Source organism: Gossypium raimondii, chromosome 7 (genome assembly GCF_025698545.1).
Source record: "Gossypium raimondii isolate GPD5lz chromosome 7, ASM2569854v1, whole genome shotgun sequence".
NCBI lineage: Eukaryota > Viridiplantae > Streptophyta > Magnoliopsida > Malvales > Malvaceae > Gossypium > Gossypium raimondii.
The window spans coordinates 52,282,296-52,299,254 of NC_068571.1; the positions used below are offsets into that span (position 1 = coordinate 52,282,296).

Sequence of the window (16,959 nt, forward strand, 5' to 3'; positions counted from 1 at the left end):
CTACTTTCACGCAATTCACATGGTTCAACAAACAATTGATATTTCACAATCAAGGGTGCAGTGCTATTTGTACTAGCGGTTCTTATATATCGTATTAACAATCGAAATATGGTCGAAAGAAAAAATCTTTTTTTGACAAGGCTTCTTCCTATACGTAGAAATTTTATTGGACCTAAAAATGATACGTTAGAAGAATCTTTTGAGTTTTTCAATATCAATAGGTTGATTGTTCGCTCTTGTATATTCCAAAAGAAAAAAAAGATCTCTGAGAATTGTTTCATAAATCCGAAAGAGAGTAATTGAGTTATTGATAGGATTAGTTCCTTGTTTCTAATATTGTTTGGATAAGTTTTTCGCTAAACTACAAAGTCAATCACTTAATTTTTAAAGTTGGAAGACCAATCTAAAACGTGGGGACTTATAGTTGAATTAACCCCAAAGCTTCATGCGACTTTTCTAGATAAAATATCTATTTTGATGAAGGTAATTTTGATGTTATCCACATGCTGGCAAGGATTTGAGATTAATATTTAATACGGCTGCGTTTTGCGCTTTCTTTTTTGCAAAGAGTTGTCCAATTGAATAAGTGATGACAGCTAAACATTTGAGCAAAATTCAAACACAAACAAAAATACATAAAAAAAAATAAAGAAAGGTGATTACACCATTTTAATCATTCTCAACTTTAATATCAACCAAATTGGTCCTTCTAAAAAAATTAGAGTAATTTAATCGTTATCAGTTTTGAAAGTAAGCAACTAAGGATAATTAATTACGAAGTTAATATTGTCCATGAATTGTACATAAATTTTATCGATATAATAAATTTAACTTTTAATTTTTACACATTATATCAAATTAGTCCAAATTTAACTTAAGTAGATTTGCATATTCATCAATTTAGTATTTATCTAATAAGTGTAACTTGTAATATTTATACATTCTATTAAATAAACCTGATTATGAGTTGGGTCGAGCTGGTGAAAAATTTTAGGCTTAGGCTCAACCTGACCTAAAAAATTGCCTAAAATTTTACTCAAGCCCAACCCAGATTAAAAATGCTAAACTTGAGTCTGACCCGGCTCGTTCATATTAATTTTTTTAGATTATTTTTATATAAAAATATTTTTTAAAAATATAATACATCAAATACACTAAAACATTCAAATAAATATTTCTCAACAAATTGAAGATACATTAAAAGTAAATAATATTAAGATAGTTGTAACTTAGCAAATATTTACTACTAAAATAGTAGCAAAATTAACAATAAAACAAGAGTTATACAATATCCAAACAATAATAACAAAATAGTAGAAATATAATAGTGAAATGACAATAAAACAATACCAAAACTGCAACAACACATCAGAGAAACAAACCAAGTTGGGTTGGGCCCGGGCATAAAATCCTACACGAGTCCCAACTCGTTTAGAAAACGAACAATATTTTTATGTCCAAGCTCATTTTTAAAGCTTATATTTTTGCCCAAACCCTCCTATTTTGCGGGCGAGCCTTCGGGCCTAGCAGGTGGCCCAACCTATGATCAGGTCTACTAGTAAGTCAGGACCAAATTGACATAAAGTGTAAATTTTGAAGTCTAAATATGTTATTATACCAATCAAAATTGTATACAATTGACAAAAAGGCTAATTTTGCGATTTTCCTTACTTTTTGAATTTGACAAGAATTAATTGATTCATTTAGAGGGACAAATTTGTTTAATACTGAAATTGAGAGGGATCGGAAATGTCTTTTAACCAAAAAGAAACAAAACAAAAATTCTTCCGTTTATACAAGAAGAATCATTTCCTTTTGTTCTCAATATCTGCACTTCGTTTCGTTCAAGGAAAACAACAACGGCGACGTGAAGAAGAGAGACAGTTTTTCTTTTAATTATTTTTATTTGTCAATTTCAGTGGTGATGATGATAGCGACGTCTGTCGGAGCTCGGAAATTCGCGGCCGTGGCCGTTTCTAAGTCCGCCACTTGGAGGTCTCGGAGGAGAAAAGATCCGGTGAGTACGAAAATGGCGGTTTCGAATAATCAACGGTTGATTTCATTGGAGGTGAGTGGTAGCGGAGCGGCGAGGGAGAGTTACGTGGCGGTTAATGAAGATTTCGCCGATGAAGAAGATTACGTAAAAGCCGGCGGATCTCAACTTCTCTTCGTTCAAATGCAACAGCATAAGGAAATGGATGAGCAATCGAAGTTAGCGGACAAGGTTTTCATTTCTCTTTCCCTACTCATTTTATATGTACTTTTTAAAAAAAAGTTTTTTTGGTTACCGTTAATTAATTTCATAACAATGCCGATGAAGATGAATTTAAGTTACGAACTCAATTCAATCAAATCGCTCACTTTTGGAGGTCAGACTATTTTTGGTGTATAAAGTAGTGTTTTATTCGCCATTAAATTTAGTCAGTCGTAAGTAAAATAGTTATTATCATCTTATTATAAACGAATCTATCGATTTTAGTGTTAACTATTTAACCGAATCCATATAACAAATTAATTGACTTACATTTATTTAAAATTAATATTAATATTAAGTAACACTTTGGTTCAAATAGAAAAATTGAGTAAATATTATAAAAAAGATAAAAATACTCTGAAATTAATATTAATTGTTTTGTTAAAATAAGACCTAATGATATATATTAAAAGCATAATAATTAATATAAATATTTATTATATATTAAAATAATTAAAATAATATATAAGTCAATTAAATTAATTGGTTATAAATTCTAATAATTGATAAAATAATCCTAATCAAGACTTTAGTTGATTTAATAAAAAGTCGAATTAACCGAAATAGACTTACGCGAATGAAACAACTTGAAATTTGCGGCACTCTTTTGGGACATTAAGGTCATGAAATAAGAATGGAAATTAGTTATAAAATTTATCACATTGAAAATATGAAATTATAGTGGACAGATATTTTTAATCTAAACGTAAAAAGATAAATTATCAAAATATTTTCATTTGTATTAATTATTTAAAATATATTTTAAAATTAAAAATATATATATTTTATGGTTATTATATTAAATTGCTCAAATATTATTTATTATTTTATTTAAAATTTTAAAATATGTCATGTATCAAACTATTTAAAATGATATTTTATGTATAACTACATTAAATTATTTTTAAAATTTTTAACATTATGTTTAAAATGGAATTGTAATTTTTCATTGCAATTTTTAATAGTAATGTCCAACACTTGAAATGAACAACCCACATTTTTCCACGGTACTTTACAAGAACATTTTTTCCAACCCGAATTTTTCAAAAGCATTTCAAAATTAAAATAGCAACCTTGAGTAAATTTTTTGAGTTCATGTTTTACTATTACTTAAAGGATAAGCCTGTGACCCGACTTGACACATCACATTATGATATATAATATAATTATATTACATATATTTATTTTATTATGGAAATAATTAAATCAATTAAATTGGTTTTAACCAACTTATTCTCTATCCTAGAATTTAGGGATCTTTTTTTTTATTATAACTAAGGGGGAATTAAGGTCATGAAATAGGAATGAAAATTAGTTATGAGAATTATGACACGTTACTCCCAGCTTTCTTTTTGCCTTTGCGGGAATTTGCCTAAGTTTTAGTTTCATGTCTAACTATTACGGGCTAGAAATGAATGATTAATTTTTGTTGTTTGTTTTTATTTTGATATTTAATCTTTAAATTTTAATTAAATTATTTTTTGAAAATATTTTTGATGGAACTGTTCAATTTTTAGTGGTTGTGATGTGACAATTAATATATTTTGGACATAAATGATAAATTTAGTCTTCAATAGTTATAAATTTTAAAATTTAGCTTTTATTATTATTTTAACTAAATTTGACCATTAACCTTTCAAAAGAGTCAAATACCCTTTTTTAATAAAATGTTAACTAAAATATTAATTTTTAACGATATTGGCGTAATAATCCACGTATATGGGACACCATTTATCTTATATGTCACGTCAATAAATAATTTATAATTTATAATAATATTCAAAGTTCAAAAATATATAAAAGTTCATAATTTTTTAGAAAATTAGTATGAAGTACACGTAGGTTTCCATACATGCTACTATGTTAAAAATTTTAACGTTTTAGTAAGCATTCCTATTAAAAAATAATAATTAACTCTTTTGAAAGGTTGATGGTCAAATTCGATTTTTTAAAAGCTTGATGGTCAAATTTAGTTAAAAAGAATAAGGGTCAAATTGGTAAAAAAATATAAACATTAAGAGTTAAATTTATTATTATTCCTTATTTTTATTTGAATTTTTTTTATTTTTGTGAAGTATATACAGACTACCATGCCATATAGATTATAATATCACCACCATTAAAATTTTAACATTTCAATAAAATTTTCTACCTCAAAAAATCAAATTAACTACTATAATTTAAAGTTTACAAGACGAGGTGATAAAAAAAATCAAAGAGATAAAATAAATAAATATCAAGATTAAATTTATCATTATATATATTTTTTTATCTTTTCAAAGTAATATATAAATCTTATATTATTCCACAGTTACCACCAATATCAATCGGAGATAATATACTAGACCTAGTGGTCATTGGCAGTGGACCAGCTGGTCTTGCCCTTGCTGCAGAGTCAGCTAAGTTGGGTTTAAATGTTGGACTAATAAGCCCTGATCTTCCTTTCACCAATAATTATGGATTGTGGGAGGATGAGATTAAAGGTATTATATCTTGCTCTTTTCATAAATTTATAATCTTTCTACCTTTGTTGATTCTAGGCTCCCGTATTAAGAGTCGAATTGTATTTTGTCCTTTCTATTTAAAAAAAAATTAATTCTTATACATTAGTTCAAAGAACAAATTAGTCCTTTTGTTAAAAATTTCATAAATTTTTACTATTAAACACAAATTCTTGTAACTCAACATGAGGTACATATGGTATGCCGCATGTTGTTATCTAGTTATTTCATCAGTAATGTCGATTTTTAAAAGTACAAATGGATGAATTTTTTAACAAATAGGATCAATTTACTTTTTGATCTAACGTATAAAAGCAAAATGCAATTTGAATCCTAATACAACGATCTTTATGATACTTTTAACTTTGTTCTATCACAATCTTATTAACTTGTAAGTTTATCTAATGTCTTGTACAGATCTTGGACTCGAAAAGTGTATGGAGCATGTTTGGCCGAATACAATAGTATACCTCGATGATGATAAGCCCATCACCATTGGTCGTGCTTATGGACGTGTCGATCGACGTTTGCTCCATGAGGAGTTGTTGAAGAGGTTGTCATATAGGTCCTTTTCCAATAATGTTTTTACATCAACATTTAATTTGATTTGAATTTCAATAGGTGTGTCGAATCAGGCGTAATGTATCTTAGCTCAAAGGTTGAATCAATTGTCGAAGCTACCGATGGTCATAATCTCGTAGCCTGCGAATACGAGCATGTTGTTCCTTGCAGGTAGGATGATTTCTTTTTCCCCTACTGCCATCGGCGTATAAGTATTTTAACACCATAGCTCCTTTCAAGCTCCTAATATGTTATTATAGGCTTGTTGTTGTTGCTTCAGGAGCAGCTTCTGGTAAATTATTGCAATATGAGGTGGGAGGTCCAAGGGTCGTCATGCAATCCGCGTACGGAATCGAGGTTGAGGTACAAATACATGAAATGCCAAAGTGCTACTTCCAAGTTTTTATGCTCCAAAAAAGTTGCCTCTTTATGAGGAATATGTTTGACAGGTGGAGAACAATCCTTATGATCCTAGCATGATGGTATTCATGGATTATAGAGACTATGCTAAAGAACAAGTTCCATGTTTAGGAGATCAGTATCCTTCATTCCTTTATGGCATGCCCATGTCATCAACAAGAGTTTTCTTTGAGGTTTAAGCCATGCCAATCTACATCTTGTATATGTCATGATCACATGTAAAATGATTCCATAAACTTGCCTTGCAGGAAACTTGTTTGGCTTTAAAAGAGGCCATGCCTATGGATTTCTTGAAGAAGAAGCTAATGTCAAGGTTACTGGCCATGGGAATCCGGATTGTAAAAGTTTACGAAGAGGTAATTTTCATAACCAAATTGTCCCTAAATATGTTTGATTATGCCAAATTATGTTACGAAGTTACCAAAACCAGTTATCTCATCCAGGAGTGGTCTTATGTTCCGCTCGGCGGTTCCTTGCCGAACATGAAACAGAAGAACCTTGCATTCGGTGCTGCCGCAAGCATGGTGCATCCTGCTACTGGTTATTCAATTGCCAGATCATTATCTGAGGCTCCGAGATACGCTTCCGTGATTGCGAAAATCCTAAAGAGAGATTATTCGAAAGGCTTTCTTACTTTTGAAAGAAATAATTGGAATATGTCAATTGAAGGTATGCAAGCAAAAGTTGGTACTCATGCATGCAAGGTATGCATGCATTATTTCTGGTTGTATGATGTGTTCTATATCTCTTACTCGGCTCGTATCTTTCATATAGAAAATATCAAACATACTCATGTCGAATACATAACGTTTCCCAACACTTAACTTCGGTTTTAATTTCATTCAGCTTGGAATACTCTTTGGCCACAAGAAAGGAAACGGCAAAGGTCATTCTTTCTCTTTGGGTTAGCACTCCTATTGCAGCTGGATACCGAAGGCAGCCGAACATTCTTCCGCATATTCTTCCGTTTGCCAAGTTGGTAAGAGTTAAACTTGATATTCGCCATTTGTTACTGTGTTTACCAATGGCATTCAACAAGTTTGAAGTTGTGAGTTTTCTTCTTTATACTTTCGTGATATCATGCTGCAGGATGTGGCAAGGGTTTCTCGGTTCGACTCTTTCTTCGATCGATCTCGTCGTATTTGCCTTTTCTATGTTCGTTATAGCACCAATGGATATGAAAATGTTGCTTATTAGGCACTTGCTCAAGGATCCAACTGCAACAACTATGATAAGTACATATCTCACAATTTAGATGGTATCTTTTTATTTTGTTTTGTTTTATTGCTAGGCATTTATCTTCTTTCGAAAATAAATACTTCATTTAATATTTTCTTCAATTTAATATGGTTGATTCCAATCGGTTGAATTGAAAAAAAGAATGAAATTGATAAAAACCGAAACAAATTAAATTAAATCACCATATGTATTATGTTAATCTAAAAAAATTGATAATATAATTACTAATAAAACAACAAGAAAAATACATCATATGCAAATTTATCATTTGTTCATCCCGAAAATGGATATGCATCATTGAAATTATCAAGATCTCCTTTTTCCATATACTTTACGAAGTATGAATCATTTCAACTCCACCCATAATTGAAGTTATGAAACCAATCTTTTTTTTTTTATGCTATACTAAGGTGATGTTAATATGAAAAATATTTTTTTTAGAATAACAAATGTCTTTTGAAACCACATTTTAAAGCCTTGAATATCTCAAAATAAAGAGTTCGTGAGCTATCTATGGTGCTTTTGTTAGGCACAATTTTCTCTAATGGTATCATACTCTACGATATATTGTAAGAAAACCTTTGTTAGTTGCATAATTAGCATCAACCTAGGTTCACATAAATAGTTTGTAAATTTAATTATAACAACTTATATAAACTTAATTGGGAAAATGACTTATGCTAGTTTATATCCCTTCTTATAATACATAAATTAAGTAAAAATAATAATATATAATTTTCATAAAAAATTATAAATTTTCCAGAACTTTTATAACACTTTTATAAATAATATAATTTTTGTCATAATTTAAAAAAAGTTATTTTTACAAATAAGTTATGATAAAAACTATAACATTTTTTATAAACATTATATTATTTTATAATATATAACATGGATACATAAATAAGTTATGTCCATACTTTTTGACCATATCTTTTATAAATAAATATATTATAACACTAATATGTAAATTATTTAAGTCATAGTTTTATAAAATACATAAATTATTTTATAATATATTTTTATAATTTATGATATAATAAAATTTTGACCATAATCATCCCAAATAATTTGTTCATGTTTATAATATACATTTATAACTTGTATAAAAATAGGTTTTTTTTTAAATTTTGATTTGAGTGGAATTACTTCAATTTTCACCCTCCCCTAAGAATTGGAAAGTAAAGTGTAATTTAGTGTTCCAATTACATTTAATGCAACGGGATCCATCAATTACAATGGTTACCTAAACATGTCACTCTTATGTAATTACATCCAAATTCAATTACTAGGTGACTTTCCAAACATTACTTTAAGGTTTGTTTTGACATCGGAGAGTAATTGGATGAAAGTGTAATTATCAAGGTAGTAAATGCAAGCTCTTGTAATTACAAGGAATTATAATTCTCTAGACACATGTAGATACATCCAAGTCCAATTACTAGGTGACTTTCCAAACATTACTTTAAGGTTTGTTTTGACATCGGAGAGTAATTGGATGAAAGTGTAATTACTAAGGTAGTAAATACAAGCTCTTGTAACTACGAGGAATTATAATTCTCTAGACATGTTTAGATGATAGAATGTAATTACATTATAATTTCCTATGTCATATTTGTTTGTTTAACTTGTAATTACTCTAATCGATTTTCAATCCACTTGGTCTGACCAACCGGTCCAATGATATGTCATAATTTGACATGTCAAATTATGCTCTCTCAAGTACTTAATGAGCTTGTTCTTAAGTAGTTTACAAGTCTTTTTAATGTTTTTTTTTAATCAATTTCTAGATTTTAGTTTTAATGTTAGCTTTTCTTATATTTTACCACTTTTGAGACTCAACTTGACAAAACTATGTCATTGGGAGCCCAATGATTGATTTGAGCTTGTGCAAGGAGATGATTAACGCCAAACATCAACAAGGACTTCAACTATTATAGAGGTCATAACATAGGTACTTGTGTGTTGTGAAACTGACCTCTTATCACCTCGAGAAAATGAACTTCACCAAAACTCAACTTGGAAGTAACCTATTGTGGAAGTCGCAACACTAAGCTTCAAAGTTGCAATTCAAAGCCCTTAAGGTTGTGACTCTAAGCCCAACAACTGAAGTTATTAAAACCAATGGTCTATTATCCTGGTCGCGCCACTAGCAAATGTGTGCCACGACATTAAGAGCCTTCCATGACCCCTTCGTGCCAACTACCATGGGTGTCGCGACATTGAAGTCTGAAGATTGAAAAAACTGTAAGGGTAATTTTGTATCCAAGCAAGCTTAAGTCATCGCATTTTTAAAAGGCATTTTTGTCAATATTAAGGTTAGAAAATCAAAGTATTTAAAGCCTTTTTATGACACAAAAATTCGGACATCCATTATCTATCATCGTTCTTTTATTCCTTCAATCATTTTAGATTCCTAGGGTTTTTTTCTTTTCTAGCTTAGTCTTTAATTTGCTGCACTTTTCTCTTTTAGTTCAAAAAGATACAAGGACCTATTATGTAATTTTGAGTTTTTCTTCCAAGTATTAAATAGATTTAAATGTTTTAGTCACCAAAAGTTGCAAAGTATTAACTTGTTCTGTAGTTTTGTGGAATATTCTTGCTTGTTATCATTTCCAGCAAGGATCTCTTCAAGATTTACCAAGCATTTCTTAACCCTTAACTATTTTGTGATTATTTGATGATTCATTTTAGCATGAAATTGGTTGGGATTTGTTTTTTGATGATAGGTAAGAGCTAAACTTTATAGTGGTTGGATTGCTTGAAATGTTGCGTGATTAATTTTAGGGTTAGAGGCTAAATCATAAAAGTTAGATTAAATCGAATAAACTTCAAAACCTAGAATCGACAAATTTAGGGGACATTTAGATAGGTGAGATCAAGAGGAGATCCTATGTAAACAAATTCGATTTTCTCAATTTAGTCTAGTGAGGTCGAGGGATAAATTGGACTAAACTGTTTAATTGCGTAAAATGGTGATCAAGAGGTAAAATTGGACCAATTAGGAGTTTAAACAATATAGATCTCTAGTTCAGGAGTTAATTAGCAACATGAATATCAATCAACCACTTTATTTCATCAGATTAATACTTTTTGTAATTTTTGTTTTTATGCAATTTATTTATCTTAAGTATAATTTAACACAATCAACTTCATTTTATGGATTGTCGTAATATACCACTGAGCCATTAGCTAGCTAGACTTCCTAAATGCATGCTTAATTGTTGAACATTTACCTAATCGCCCGATCTCTCTTGGATTTGATCCTTGAAAAACTTCGTGTTCCGTTGTAACACATAAATATTACAATTGACCTATCACACTTGTGGTAAAAGTCATTTTTCATTTCTATATCTTGTGCTAATTCTCTACTCAGTGAACAAACACCGATTTAATTTCACCCTCCAAAATCAAGTGCTTTTGACAAGACAGAATGACTTATTTCACCCTCCAATTTTACAAAAAATAATCATTTTAGCTCTCCATTTAATTTTCGTCTCTTTCAACCTTTAAATTTGTGTTGTTTGTCAAATCACCCAAAATTGGACGGAAAAGTTAACACTTGTTAACTTTATTGACATGACATATACGTAAATATCACGTCAAGAATTAATTATTTTTAATTTTAAAATTCAAACAAATATAAAATTTATTTTAAAAATTAAAAAGTATAAAAATATATCTTTTAATATTTTCAATTTTTAAAAAAATAATGAATTATTAATGGGCATATACGTGCCAAGTGGATGTCACCTCTCTAAAGTTAAGAGACTTAAATAATGTAAGTTTAAAATTAAAAAAATTAAATAAACAACTAAAGTAATTTTTTATAAAATTTAAGGATGAAATAAATAATTATGCCATTTGAGGACCACAGACATGGCCATGACAGTACAGTTGTTAAGTTGTGAATAGTAGATGATAGAAGAAGATCCTTTTGTTATAGTATACTTTTTTCAATATTCATCCAAGTAGGCCACCAACGCAACCTCCTCTCTGCTTTTGTTTCCAGTCTGGCGGAGGCGCAAAAACCTCTGCTCTTCAAAACCATTAAAATCAAAATCCCAATTTGCATCACATTTCATCCAAATCTGAAATGCCCAAATCAAATTCATCCAATTCCTCCTCAGGTATCTTTCTCTTTTTCCTTTTCTTCAATCCCTTATTGTATCTTCTTTTTTTTTTTTTAGAAATCCCAGTATAGATATGGAGATATTATCTTGAATTCGTAATATTTATTGTTTTTCTGTAATTTATGATGGGGTTCTTTAGTTTTATCTCCTGTCTATTGCTTTTGTTTTGCATGTTCTTTCATCTTTCAATGCTGAATGTATGAGATTAGGTTAGTGATTCTTTTGAGTGATCGTTAAATGTATTTTCAATTTGAATTGGGTATGAGAATCCATCCTAAGAACCGGAAATTATATATTAGATTCGTAATAGTTTTTTGTGGTTAAATTCTGATTTTAGTCCATGTACATTAATAAAGTTGTGGATTTAATTCTTGTATTTTGATTTGGTCTTTTTAGTCCCTATGCTTTTCAAATTTTAAAGTTTTAGTCTACCAAAAGATAATTGTTAAATTCATTAACTCATGTTATTTTGAAAATCTGATCCGTCAAACATATTATTATTGTTAAAGTCATTAACAACTATTAAAATTTCAAAATTAGATATTCTAAGTCAGTATATTTTTCGTATATTTTTTGAAGAATACGGATCAAATCTACTACTGCACACATAACAGAGGAACTAATAGCAGAATTTAATCTTTTGGATGTAATTTTTTACTTTGTTCATTCTGCAATTTATGGGTTAATCTTTGTTTGGTTTAGTTATGGTTTTAGTCTTTCTACTATAATCTTAAGATTTGAGACTTAATCTATATACTTTAATTTGGCTTAATTTAATCACTTTACTTTAATAATAGTGTTAGTAGTTCCGAATTGATAACACTGTTAATCATTTTCGTACCCAGTCGCATAGTTAAGGGCACGTGAAAATCTAGCCAACCATGTTCAACCAGTAATGAATTTATGTCTGTTGAATGCTTAAAGCTGTTTTAAGAAAGAAAGAAAAAAGTCACACTTCTAACAGCATTATCAATTTGGACTTGCTAGTAGAGGGACAAAATTATGCCAAACTAGAAGGATTAAATTCTAAATTTCAGCATAGTAAAGAAATTAAGTCTTTCAATGGTTGAACCTGTCAGGGATTAGATTAGTGGTTCTTTGAACGATCAAATAAATGTTCTTTTGGTGCTAATGCTATGTAATGCTAGCAGATGAGGATGTAAAAGCACCTAATATGTTTGAAAGAGCAAAGGAAGAGATTGAAGCTGTGATTCATGTTGGGAAAATACATCCTTTTGGTAAGGAAACTCATGGGAAGCGAGATGATATTAATGAAAACACCCCATTGGATGATGTGAAAGCTCCTAATGTGTTTGAAAGAGTAAAGGAGGAGTTTGAGGCCCTTGTTGAAACAGTCCATCACAAAAAAGAGTCTCAAACTCATGTTGATGAAAGGTTGGGATCCAATTTTTATCATTGGAAATTGAATATGAGAATCTATTAATGCCTTAGGGCTAGCTTACTATTGAAGTTGAAAATTACTTTTGAAAAGTGCTATGAAAAAGAGCTTTTGAAAAGTTTGATAGTGTTTATTATTATTGTCAAAAAGTGTTTTTGAGAAGATAAAATGTTAACTTTAATATGATGTTGTAAAGTGAAAGATTTAATGGGGGGATAAAAAGGTAACTTCATCGAAAGACTTTTTCAAAAGTGTTAGAGTTCTAGTTTAAAATCAATATTTGGTTTGAAAAGTTGATTATTTACCAATTTTTTGTTTAAAATCAAGGTGTGGGTTAAACAGTATTTTTCAACTTCAATAGTAAACAAAGTCTTGGAGCGGACTTTTATTTTTTCTATATGTTTAATTTCACTTCACACTGAATTTTCAGGGACCATTCTGACAAGGGACAAGCAAAACATGACAAACCAGGTTCTTTTGCTAATTTCCTGGCTCATACTTATATCTTAATAGTCAAAATATGCTATCAAGACCTCAGTATTTTCCGTTAAAATTTTCTCACTATCGAATATGCATTTTGAGTTTATAATGAATTGCTTCTGGAAGTTAATATCATTGCATAGGTGCATTGATGGTAAATTTTGACTCTAAAGTTAGTATGATAGCATAGCTGTATTGATGGCAAATTTTGACAGAAAATACTAACTATGTCAATTATTGAACTTGAATTTTTAAGTTAAAAAAAGTAAAAAGGATTCAACTTTTAACCTTTTAAGCACAGGAACTAAAAGAAGTAAAAAAAAAAAAAAGAAGGAAAGTGAGACCCTTTTCCGTGTTTAGATAAGTATTTTATTTAAGCAAGAGAAAGCAAAGGTGCTTTCCCTTGAAACACTTTACCTCAATTTTGGAAAATAAAATTTGAAATACCATTTTATCTTGTCTATTTTTACATTATTAGAAAATAAAAATATGAAATCCCATTTTATCTTGTCTATTTTTACATAATTAGAAAATATCATTGTAATCAATCATTTCCTTTTCTTTCCCCTTTTTAACCAAAGTTTGTGAGAGTTCATTTACTTTCCTTTCCTTACTCAGTTTATCCATCCTAACAAAATAAATATATATCATTTTTTTTCCTTTATAATCGATCAAACTTCATTCAAGCACAGATTGATGACATATTTTGACCTTTCTTATATACATTTTTGTCGTTTAAAGTGTCATGAACTTATGATGATGAACATTGTGTTGTGCTTACTTTGTGTTACATGTTACTAGAAAATGGTGTCAAGGCCCCTAATTTGATTGAAAGAGCTAAGGAAGAGATAGGGGCCATCTTGCACCATGACAAATCATCAAACCATCACCACAAAGAAACTCATGGGAAGAGTAATGATATTGATGAAACCACCCCACTAAATGAAGTTAAAGCACCTAATGTGTTTGAAAGGGCTAAAGAAGAAATCGAAGCTATTGTCGGAACAATCCATCCAAAGATAGGATCAAATGATTCTGGTTCCGAATTGAAGGAAGGAGGGTTCAGACATTGCCTTGGAATGGGATTGGAAAAAGTATGCCATCCCTGGGGCAGCAAGAGAGATTAATGGCAAGCTTTTGTATGGTTTGGATTCTTACCTATTTGTTTACTGAAAAAATCCCATGAAAACATTAAGATATCATTGTACTCTTTGTCGATGTTTGCTTTGAGATTTTGGTGAATCCAATGTCTTCTCCATTCCTTTTCCCGATTTGATTCGACGCAGAGGTGCTCGTGTCTTTGGAAGTTGCTTATGTTAGACTTTGCTGGTTGTCTGTTTTTTTTAATCACAATTTATCCCATTCATTGATCACATATGCTGGTATTTCTTTAACCATAGATGTTTTCACAATTTTGTATCATATCCATGATTTCCTTATGGTTGATATTTATTGTTGAATGCTCAAAATTTAATGAAAATATTAAGTAAAATTGTACTTTACCCCCTCCCAAAAAAGTATTATGCATTGCTCCTTTCCTAAAGTAATTTTTTGGTTTCACCACTACTTCCTCAAAAGTGTTTTAGGCGTTTTTACTATATAATGCTAAGGCGTGCAAGCACAGGCACGGGCACGCCTTGACAACACTGATTTATGTTCCCTCACAAAATATGGTCCTGGCCTGTTTTGAAACTTATCTTGCATTTTTGCAGTTGTAGTGGCGAACTTTATATGCCCCATGGAAGCAAATGAAGGATATGGAACATCTTTGACTGCACATAAGCCAGCATAAAATCTAGCAATTTCAAATGGTGAGCAAAGAAACTTATTTGTTTTTTTTTATACAATGCCTAGAACTACCCATAATCTCTTTCCAACCAGAATTTCATTGGCTTTGAAAGTACTTCATAGAACATATAGTTACGAGCGAACAAAAGTTGATTTAAATTGAGTTAACAGTTAACCAATGATTAATTTAGTTTTGTAGTGATTAAAAATAGGTTAATTTTGTTGATTATTAGTTATAATATTTTATAACCGAACTAATTCATTTAACTGACTCTTAATATACATTATTTTAAATATTTTAAATATTTATGATATATAATGTATAAATTTTTGAACAAGACCTAGTAGTTCTCTCCATTTTTTTTCATATTTGACAGAACAAAAGGAAAATTTGACTTACTCAACTAAACCGATCAATGTTAAATTTATTTAATTATATAAATTAAAACCTAAATTGATCCATTAATCAATTAAAGTATGTATTTAACCAGTCAAATCAATTTTTTTTAATCAAATCAGTTGATCGCTCCGGTGGAAGCTTTGTTCATTAATCAAGATTCATTGTTTTATTAAGAGTAAAGATCATGACACATTTTCAACATAGCTTATAAGGCTCGGCTTACTATCATGTAAACTCTAAAAGCTCAACAATGCGACATATGACTGATGGGATATATACGAGTGCACCCATCAGCAAAATCACATGACTCCTCTCATAAACATCAGATATATTCTTGCAACGAAATTCTCAACACTCTTTCTATCTACACCTTATTTTTCTTCTGTCGTCTTTATCTTTTTCCTCCAACCAACAGGACAAAGTTAAAAGATTGTTTTAAGATGGTGAAAAATGAATTATAAATCTAATTTTATCATAAAAAATTAAAATGAAAAATCTACCAGACCAAAGTCCTTCACAGCTAAGTTACCTCAATGTTACCACTATTTAAACAATAAAAAAATGATTAGATTGTAAACTAAAATTTAAAATATTGCTTTAGGTATAGTTCAAACTAATAAAAGATGCTTTTCATTATGATTTTTCTTTGAAGTTGGTGTTGCTATGATGACAATTCTTATCTTCTCACCCAAACCCAAACCTAAACAAGACACCTCTCTGGAATCATTTATGCTAAATGTCTTTAATCTTGCCACGTGTTAAACAAAGGCATATTTTGTGGAATTTTAACTATTTTGGGTAAGCTTTGAAGATGGATAGAGTGGGGTGTACATTAAAATATATATATATATATACAAATTAAATGATGAGTAAGATTAGATAAAAGTACCATAGAAATAGTAGAATCAAGTTGCATTTTATTGCCCTTACTAAAAAATGGGCATATTAGCCATTATATGTCGAACCAAATAACAAATCGGTTCTTGTGTTAAAAATTATATTCATTTCTACTGTTAAATGACGATGTGGCTGACAAAGGAACTAAACACTAACATGTGATGTGCTACGTATGCCTCATACTAACGTGACATTATTCTAAAAAATTTAATCCTGAAAATAAATGTTTTTTATAATTATTTTAAAAAAATAAACCCACATCTAAGATGAACCTAAACAAATAGTTATCCTAATTTGTTTCATCCTATGCTTTTCAAAAAAAAATTATTAAAAATTATGAGAAGCTATAAATAATGATTAAAATTTTTAAAAATTATAAAAATGATATAAATTCGCTTTTAACATGTTTAAAAAATTCAAATATATTCATATATAAAGATTTTCATGGGTCGAGATAGGTCAAGTTAAGGCTCAATTTCAGAAAGAAATTCAAATTCAAACCCATTTTCGATCCGACCCTTACAAAAAAGCCTTTTTACTAAATAAACTTAATCAACCAACTAACTTAAGTTTTAATATTTAACCCAATATTTATTATTGAGTTTCAAAACTACAAAATTAGCCTCTCTTTTTTAACTAAAACCAATAATAAACCTGTAGCTTTTTAAACTGATTTTTCAATCCAACCCAAAAACCTAAAAGCTCTAGCTTTTGACTTTTCAAAGGCCAATTTCGGTGCAAATTATAATTTTGCCCTTCATTTATATTAACTATATTTTAAAATTTATATTTCACAATATTAACAATAAGTTACAATAAATTATTTTATTTTATTTTAATTATACTATAATTTAAGTTGTTTACTAATACCAAAAATAATAATTTGG

At 29.5% G+C, this 16,959-nt stretch overlaps 2 protein-coding genes across 4 annotated transcripts; both read left to right on the forward strand.

Annotated features, from left to right (window-relative positions):
• The first annotated feature begins 1,834 nt into the window (after positions 1–1,834).
• On the forward strand, positions 1,835–9,414 carry LOC105793131 (lycopene epsilon cyclase, chloroplastic). 3 transcript variants are annotated; one of them, XM_052633286.1, is made up of 11 exons: positions 1,835–2,224; positions 4,566–4,737; positions 5,173–5,308; positions 5,377–5,487; positions 5,577–5,679; positions 5,766–5,909; positions 5,985–6,092; positions 6,180–6,405; positions 6,583–6,715; positions 6,826–6,971; positions 8,843–9,414. In XM_052633286.1, the coding sequence occupies exons 1-11, from the start codon at positions 1,925–1,927 to the stop codon at positions 8,848–8,850; spliced, it is 1,587 nt and encodes a 528-aa protein (XP_052489246.1). In that variant the 5' UTR covers positions 1,835–1,924; the 3' UTR covers positions 8,851–9,414. The 3 variants fall into 3 exon arrangements, 2 of the variants coding, with proteins under 2 accessions (XP_052489246.1, XP_012477534.1); XR_001133427.2 differs by lacking the exon at positions 8,843–9,414 and having other exon boundaries at positions 6,180–6,440; positions 6,826–7,064; XM_012622080.2 differs by lacking the exon at positions 8,843–9,414 and having other exon boundaries at positions 6,826–7,064.
• Positions 9,415–10,907: 1,493 nt separating this feature from the next.
• Positions 10,908–14,381, forward strand: LOC105793061 (hypothetical protein). Its single transcript, XM_012622021.2, has 4 exons — positions 10,908–11,105; positions 12,260–12,503; positions 12,938–12,978; positions 13,789–14,381. The coding sequence occupies exons 1-4, from the start codon at positions 11,072–11,074 to the stop codon at positions 14,112–14,114; spliced, it is 645 nt and encodes a 214-aa protein (XP_012477475.1). The 5' UTR covers positions 10,908–11,071; the 3' UTR covers positions 14,115–14,381.
• The last annotated feature ends 2,578 nt before the right edge of the window (positions 14,382–16,959 follow it).

Coding starts and splice junctions, on each gene's coding strand:
- LOC105793061 (XM_012622021.2), top strand. CDS start 11,072: ATGCCCAAATCAAATTCATCCAATTCCTCCTCAG. Junction 12,504..12,937: donor CAAACTCATGTTGATGAAAG/GTTGGGATCCAA, acceptor CTGAATTTTCAG/GGACCATTCTGACAAGGGAC. Junction 12,979..13,788: donor AGCAAAACATGACAAACCAG/GTTCTTTTGCTA, acceptor ACATGTTACTAG/AAAATGGTGTCAAGGCCCCT.
- LOC105793131 (XM_012622080.2), top strand. CDS start 1,925: ATGATGATAGCGACGTCTGTCGGAGCTCGGAAATTCGCGGCCGTGGCC. Junction 5,488..5,576: donor GAGCATGTTGTTCCTTGCAG/GTAGGATGATTT, acceptor ATGTTATTATAG/GCTTGTTGTTGTTGCTTCAG. Junction 5,910..5,984: donor CAACAAGAGTTTTCTTTGAG/GTTTAAGCCATG, acceptor CTTGCCTTGCAG/GAAACTTGTTTGGCTTTAAA.